The following is an 8,013-nucleotide window of genomic DNA, read 5'->3' as shown; positions in this document are numbered from 1 at the left end:
AACTGACCAAAGGAATATTCCAGGGATATTTGGCACCAAGCTCAGGGTATAAAGTGGGGACAAGAAGCAGAAAAGGGGGGACATTTGTGGTGATGTAATTTGTCTTCCCAAGTAACCATTTTGCATGATGGGGCCTGGCTCTCCTGGAGATGGCTGAACACCTGCCAGTGCATGGGAAGCACTGAATTAATTCCCTGGTTTGTTTTGCTTGTGTGCACAGCCTTTGCTTTCTCTATTACACTTTTTCTCTCCCTGATCTCTCTGGTGGGGGAGTGATTGAGTGGCTGTGTGGGGCTTGGCTGCTGACTGGGGTTAAACCATGACACTGGCTCATTCCTAAGCACAAGGCAGTCCTTGGAGAAGCTACACATAGAGTGCTTGGCTTACTTTTGGTTCCATTCATTTCTGTAACAGCAGACATTTCATAGCTTTCAAAATGACAGCAGCAGTGAGGGAAAAAACCAATAAGGAGTCCCTTCTTTGCCTCTGGTTTCCATACCCAAGCCAGATACTGCAATTCACTGATTACTGTCTGCCTCAAGACGAGCTAGAGCTGATCTGACTGAAGAAGGTTTAGCAAACTAAACAAACATCATTCCAGTCAAAGTAGGGTGATGGGTACAGGAGGGTTGCAGGCCTTATCTGAGTCATGGCTGCATCAGCCCTAAACACCATTATTTGTGTCCAGTGATATAGAGCCAGGTCAGGGACATTTTCTTAGTAAGTACTTGACTTTCTGAAACAAGAACAGAAGCTCCTACCCATTTTGGCTTAATGCATTTAGGATTATTAGGACTTGTAGAACAGGTAACATGTTAAGAGCTGCAAAACCTCTGCTGGGCCATTACAGCAGCTACATAAATGAGGAGCTGCAAAAATTAATTTTTTTAAAGTGTTTACATTTGCAATACTCACCACTGCGATAGCCTAAGGCTACAGCCAAATCCATGGAATTATAGCCAGCATCTGTTTCAATGGTTGGATCAGCACCACTCTCTATGTAAAACAGGGATAGAATCTTATATTTCTGACAGGGAGACCTGATCGTACATTAATAATGATAATTTGGACAGTCTGCTTACCGAGAAGAATTTTAACACATTTCACATGGTTCCCATGTACTGCATATAACAAGGGTGTGCCTCCATTCTGCAAAAGCAGAGAAATGCCTCAGACACTTAAATGATTAAGCAGTCTGCAACTGTAATTCCTTAATACACAAATATGCTTCTATGTACCAGTAAGAGAGTTCCTAGGTTTTATAAAAATGAGGTTCAGTTTTAGATCTTCACAACTTTCATCATTTTTGCATACTGTTCAAACACTAAGATTACACTTCTACAAGAAGTCAGCATTGGTCTCATTCTCTTTCTACCATGAAGTCAGAACTAGCAGCATCACCTTCTTGTATCCTATGAAAGTTGTGAAACTCTCAAGTATTTCAGAAGAGCTAGAACAGCTTTAAACTCAAGGCAGTGCTATGTCCTGCTTCAATTTTCTGACCAAAGCACCCTCTGACTAAATTCAAGCAAGAATCTTACCCAGTCATACTCATTGACATCAACTCCACAGTCGAGCAGCATTTTGACAATATCAGTGTATCCTTTACTGCAGGCCAGTGAGAGGGCACTTTCTCGCCCCTTGCCCAGAATCTGAGGATCTGCGCCCTGAAATAAAGTATCAGTTTAAAAAAAAGAAGCAAATTCGAGGTTTTACACAGACCTTAACTTTAAATCTTTTAAGCTTGTAGCAGCATTGACAAACTTAGGAATGCAAAACAAACTGAAGAGTAAATGAATTCAAAATCAATTGTGATTTTTTCCTTACATTCTGGAGCAGAAATTCCACTACTGCTATCTGCCCATGAGCTGCCGCCCACATCAGAGGGGTAAATCCTTCTTCATCCTTATGATTGATTAAATTTTCTGTTCAGAGAAAAATATATAACTTAGTAATCCATTTCTCCCTGCACTGTATCAGCTGGTGAAATGTGCTGATGGTAACATTTATTCACCAGGAACCACATTTATTCACCAGGAACCAATGTGACCTAAATGTCATTCTCAACTTTAAAAACAAAATTCTGTCCCAGTGGTGGTGGTCCAAGAAAGAAAAACACATCCAACTGACCGAAGAAAAATTTCAGCCTTTAGTTTAATAATTTAAAGTTCAAGTTTTTAAGCTCTATAAATCAAACTGTTTTTACTCAGAAAATTGCAAGTTGTCTGTAATCTGGGCTTCACCTTTGTAAAGAAGATAAAGGATGTCTGAAAAATAAAGAGGTACATCCTGTATTATACTGTAGACTGTTTTTTCAATAGAGTGAGCAACACAATTTTGTAAAAAATGAACTTGTACAGCAATATAGGTAAAACAACCCCATTCTCCACTATGTTTGTGTAATCAATAAGGTGGTCTGTGAAAACAATTAAGGTCTGCATCGAGTGCAGCTGGAAAAAGAACTTCTTTTAACACCTGGCTGACAAATATTTCAGCTGGTTTTTATTTTAGTATCTAAGTGCTTTATAAATCCCATGCTTATCATAGCACCAAAATAAGCATTTCTAACTGCTACCAATACTCCAGAAATTATTTACTTTTCATATACATGGCTCATTACAAAGTACTTAGACTCAGTGACTCATTACCTGTTTTCCAGTAAACATTTTAATAAGGATGCACTGAAAGCATGGGTGATTACTATTAGTGCAGTAAGAATATACTACTAATGCTACTAAATTCATAAATACCTTAGAGAGAGCTGAAGTTTTGCACATGTATTATGGACACACAAATGCCACACTATTCAGAATGTGTACTACTATTACACTGCAGGTGTGAGGCATGGCTTACATTAGCGACAGGCAGGTCTTTATGCTGATTGATTAAATAGAATTGGAAAGCCACCATTAATGAAAGTATGTTTTAAATGACAAGGATAAATTTAAAATAAAATTAAATAAGCTGCTGTGACAGCATTAATACGTTCCTTTTTTAGTACCATGGATTACCTATATACTCCTACAGAACAGGGAGAGGAAGAGATTTACCTACTGCTATTAATGTTAATGTTTTAATTTAAAATGCAAATGATACAGTGAGTGAGTAATAGATTGATACCAAATATTAGTCCACATCTGCAAAGAACAGATACCTCAAATGTCCTCCTTTGGTGAAACGGTCAAACACAACAGCATATAAATGGCCCAAAGAAAACAAAAAAGGCATTTAACCTTCTTCTGTCTCACCTTGTTCAATACGTGTGGCCAGATATAACATTTCTCCCTGAGCAGCCAGCTGATGAACAGATAACGCTGCAAAAAAAGGAAGCAAAAGCCATGCTACATACAGCAGTTTTAATTCTGCGCTGTTTAGAGCTGAGCATAACATGTCCATTGGCTTCAGCAGTACAGAACTTGGAATCAAGAGTGTAGATGATTCTACCTTAGGCTCTGAACTTAAATCACAATTAAACCACTGAAAATTTTCTGAAGAGTTTAGTAGATTTAGGTAATTTTTAAAGCAATGGAGCAGTTATTCTTGAAAGCAAGGATACTTCCCACACTGACTCTTTATAAAGTAACATGCTGTCTTCACTGCTGTTTGGTCAGCAACCCAAGATTACTTTAAGACCCATTTATTAAGTGAAAATAAACACATTTTGATAGATTAAGGAAGTTTAATTTAAAAATCGCACTTGAATCACTAGAAGATCTGTCCCGCTAGTCAACAAATGAAGTCTCTAGTGTGTCTCCCACTCCCTACAATGTGGAATAGATCAGACATTACAAAACTATACATAACTTGATATATAGAGGAGAAAACAAAGATTGCGGGATTTGTTATTGCAGAGATTATGCAGAAATAACCTCCAATCCCACAGAAAACTACATGGATGCATGGTTTTGATGACTGCAACTTGGAGCAGTCCTGAAAGGTAATCAGGAGGCTAAATGTAATAAATTATCCACATGATGTAGTAACAAAATTAACTAATGATTACATTAACTGTAAATGTTCACTGTCCTCCTCCAAGTAACCACATGAAAGTTGAGTTTGTTCAGGAAGATGGTGTATTTTGTTCAGCAGCCTATACTGCAGCTCCCGATTAATTTTTTTCATGCAAGTAGCATTTTTCTTTAAAAAAGAGTGACTTGTAATTTATAGAGAAAATGATTTACTACAAAGTAAATTACAGCAAATTAATTAAAAAAGGCAATGCTTGAAAATTCAGAAAAAAGTCCCACCAGAAGTAATGCTTCCTTGATTTTCAAGATCTGTGACAATCATGACACAGTATTCTATATTTACATTACATCTTAAGTATCCTGCAGCATTTACCAATCACCTAGTTTTAAGATGCACAAGTTCTGAAAACATGGGCATGACGTACATGAACTTCTAATTTTTGATTTAAAAAGTATAGGTAAGGCTTCCTCTGTTTTTTTTTCCCATCTGGAAAATAAACGTCAGGCATGAATTCCATACAACAGGTGGATGACTATTTTATGGCTGGACCCATGTGAAATTATCCATGTGAAATTACATGGGCAGGTACAACTCAAATAAATGAGAGGGGAAATGAGTCTCCATCTTTTTGCTGAGGAGGACAGGATGAGAGGAAAGACTATCTCAGTGTTTTTTTCCTATCTTTAAGTTCATTGCAACAACAAACAAAAAACCGCACAAATTTGTCACGCATCCAAAATATAGTTCACAAAACAATTAACAGAAAGGCAGAAAGATACTTACAGTTTACAAGTAGAGGTGTTGTAGAGACTTCATTTCCCCTGTGTTTGTTAGTTAGTGTAGTTGATTGTTTTATTGGTGAGAAATGCTTAGTAGTTGATGGAGTATAAACATGTCTTACTTGGATACCAGGGGAAGGAGAAGTGTGGCTGTTGCATTCAGCTACATTGAACAAAAAACAGAGAGGATTTCAGTACTAATAAGAGCATTAAAAGCAAGCCATAGATTCTAAGTGAAACTGTAAAGCACTGTAAAGTATCACAAGACCTTTAAAATCCATGTAAGAAAGCTTTGTGACATGTGCTTTTCCCTCTGTGTACTGTGAAAGCTGAATAAAGGCCTGCATTAGTTTCTAGCATAAAACAATTACGCTACTTCATAAGTTCAGTACAGCATAATTTCACCCAGAGACAAGTTAGTATCTAAATGAGGGAAGCCTTTGTCTTGATTTTTCAACATGCCTGGCATGGATTTATTACGTAAGAAGGTTCTAGTTGTCATCTTCTCATAAACACTCTCCAAGGCAATAATGTGATGCAGCTCTGGTCAGACCTGCACTCAGGTACCTGCTCAGCCTTTGCCTGCTCCCTAACCAGTCCACTGCACGAGTGGAGACAACATTCATTAACTTCTTCACCAGGGCTCTTCCCACTCCTGGATAAAATTTAACAGCATTATAAATGCCTGATGAATACTTATCCAGGAGAAGGACAGCACCCACATGAACGTACATAAAATACAACAGCAGGTCACTGCTCAGAGTTCAGGAAGTCGTTCACTACTGATGTGTTCCTTCATACTCACTTTTCTTGCTTTCTCCTACAAGCTAATGGCATTTTTTTACAGAATATATTTATCATGTTGTTTTGGCTTTTAATTCTCAGAAGTAGCTTTTGGTTTTGAGATTAGATTCTTAAAAGACATATTGAAGGATTAAACTCCATATTGGCTTAACTGATTTGACACCAGTAATTAATGAGTAGAAACTAATTAACACACACACTGAAGTAACACCATAAAGAACTCTGTGATCATAAATACAAGCACAAATTCAGGGAGACTAAAAGAAGTAGAGTGTAACAGGAAACAAAATTATGTTTTGTTTGCCAATCAAACAGCTACAACTGACTGTAAAGAATTAAGAGTCCTACCACAGATTTTGACCTGTGGTCCCTGGATTTGCAGGACTACTTCTAAGGGACTTAAAAACATTACCTAAGAAAAACTACCCAGGTGCTGATGGGTGTAAATCTGCCACTCAGACCTGCAGCTCTGTTACTGAGCACTTGGGGCAAAATCAAAAATGTTTGAAAACTATAGTGCCTGAAATGCAGCCAAACAACGCAAGTCAGTGAAACCATCAAAATTCAAGGGAGGCCTGTACTTGCATTTGTCACAGGCAATAGGTCACATGGACTTCAGGGAGAGATACACCATGAACAGTCTGAAAATGACAGCAAATGCTGGAAACCACAACAGGTAAGGGGAAGTAGATGGCAGTGCTAATTTTGCCCTGTATCAATACCCTGAGCTGTGAAAAAGCTCAGTATTTAGACTCAGTGACTCATTCATGTGATGAAACTGCCCAGCAGTGGCAGGATTAGCTGCAGGGATCCTGCCCTGGAGCAGCATTTGCTTTCCAGCAGCAGTGCAGCTACAGTGGCAAGCCCATGGCTAGGACCAGAGGCTCTGTACAGCCACAGTGACAAAACACACCTGCCCCGTGCAGTCTTTCATCACCCTCATGAAAAGATACAACGTGCTGCTGAAAGTTACTGAAGTGCTCATAAAGTGCTTTCAGCAGTGTTTTTTGAAGAAGCATACTGCTGCAGGACATACCATACAGAAGCAGCTTCTTTTCCTAAGCATCAGCTCTGACTACCTTCAAAAACTTTTTGTGCCCCTGATTCTTCAGTTTATATATATATTCGAAATGTAGCATAAAAATTAATTTTGGAGCAAATTTTTATATTAATAATCCATTAAACATATTAAAAAAACGTTAGAGGAACACATTTTAGAAAACAGATCAATGCACATATAGCACAGAAACTCTTCTTTCAGAGAGCATAATAACTTAGCAGGATGACACAGTACACAGATAATATTTTGTACCATAAATTCAACCTTTAAATAAGACAGATGCGACTTCAAGGTCAGAGTTGACTTGATCTTGAATATTTTTACTGTCCTCCTCATTCAAAGACTTCACAAATCGTGAGCAGACATTCATATCAAATCTATTGGGCAAAATGAATTTCATCCCCATGGTGACGCTCTGAGCCGGGCCCTCCTCTGTGCTGGCATCAAGCTGATGCTCCACTTTAATGTCTGGCATGGGTGGAAGGCTGTAGCTGGTGGTACATTCTTCCACAATTAACTGGGCCCCGACATCTAAGTTTGTTGAAGATGCCATGATCTCAGTCCTGTTCAAGTTTCATGCAAAATGGTTCTTCATTGTTTCCAGCCAGGAACAATTCTGGCCAGCCAAGCCAAATTTTCTGGACAACCTGCACCTGAACAGACACAACACTGGTTAAGAACATTCTGGTAAAACAATGCATAAAAACATATCAAACTGTATTTAAGCTTATGGTATTTATTTTTGCCAGTCAAAACACTGGTGAAATATCAATCTTAAACAATGCATAAAAATACATCAAACTATATTTGAGCTTATGGCATTTATTTTTGTCAGTTAAAACACCGGTGAAATATCAATGTTGTTGCTGTCAGAAGTTAGTGACCAAAACGCAAATATGTTTCAGCACCTTGATGTTTAAACCAAACTCCGCTATTAAGCCAGCAGGAGTTTCATCCATGTGAAACGATGCTTCAGAATATTTGCCTAGTTGCAACAAAAAAGCCCACACAACAACCAGATTTATACTAAGCCAAGAACAAGCTATAATGACTTTATTTTCCAAAAACATTACACTTTAGGAAAAAGTTAAAGCGACTTTAAGCTCCCATATGTCTTTTGCAACCTGAGTAAAATAAACTGCTTCTATCACATACGTAGGAAAAAAACCAAATCCCGTTAAACCGATAAAGGGAACCCCAGAATACCCGTGGCTTGCTCGCAGTACCGCGGAAAGTCTGGGACACGTCTGGATGCGTCCCCTGTCCCGGGATGCAGCCGGTGAGGACAGGCCGAGAACAGGCCCCACAGCGCCAGGGCCCGGGCCCGGCCTCGCCTCGGCTTTCAGCCGCCGCCGCCGCCACTGCCGGAAGTGCGGTCTCGCCGCCCTGCCGATTGGCCAG

At 38.9% G+C, this 8,013-nt stretch overlaps 1 protein-coding gene across 2 annotated transcripts in view; it reads right to left on the bottom strand.

The window, feature by feature from the left end:
- The window catches only part of ANKRA2 (ankyrin repeat family A member 2), a 9,421-nt gene extending 1,417 nt beyond the window's left edge, over positions 1–8,004 (bottom strand). The window contains exons 1-8 of one of the 2 annotated variants that reach the window (XM_005488293.3): positions 7,819–8,004; positions 6,877–7,265; positions 4,753–4,911; positions 3,249–3,314; positions 1,828–1,925; positions 1,542–1,667; positions 1,083–1,149; positions 916–996 (exon numbers count right to left, since the gene is read on the bottom strand). In XM_005488293.3, coding sequence (XP_005488350.1) covers positions 916–996; positions 1,083–1,149; positions 1,542–1,667; positions 1,828–1,925; positions 3,249–3,314; positions 4,753–4,911; positions 6,877–7,165 — 886 coding nt within the window. In that variant the 5' untranslated portion in view covers positions 7,166–7,265; positions 7,819–8,004. The remainder of the gene's footprint in view (positions 1–915; positions 997–1,082; positions 1,150–1,541; positions 1,668–1,827; positions 1,926–3,248; positions 3,315–4,752; positions 4,912–6,876; positions 7,266–7,818) is intronic. The other variant, XM_005488292.4, reaches the window with a different exon arrangement.
- Positions 8,005–8,013: the final 9 nt, after the last annotated feature.

The sequence above is a fragment of the Zonotrichia albicollis genome, chromosome Z (assembly GCF_047830755.1).
Source record: "Zonotrichia albicollis isolate bZonAlb1 chromosome Z, bZonAlb1.hap1, whole genome shotgun sequence".
Taxonomy (NCBI): domain Eukaryota; kingdom Metazoa; phylum Chordata; class Aves; order Passeriformes; family Passerellidae; genus Zonotrichia; species Zonotrichia albicollis.
The sequence above is the reverse complement of the archived record's forward strand: the minus strand, read 5'-3'. Positions and strand labels throughout refer to the sequence as shown.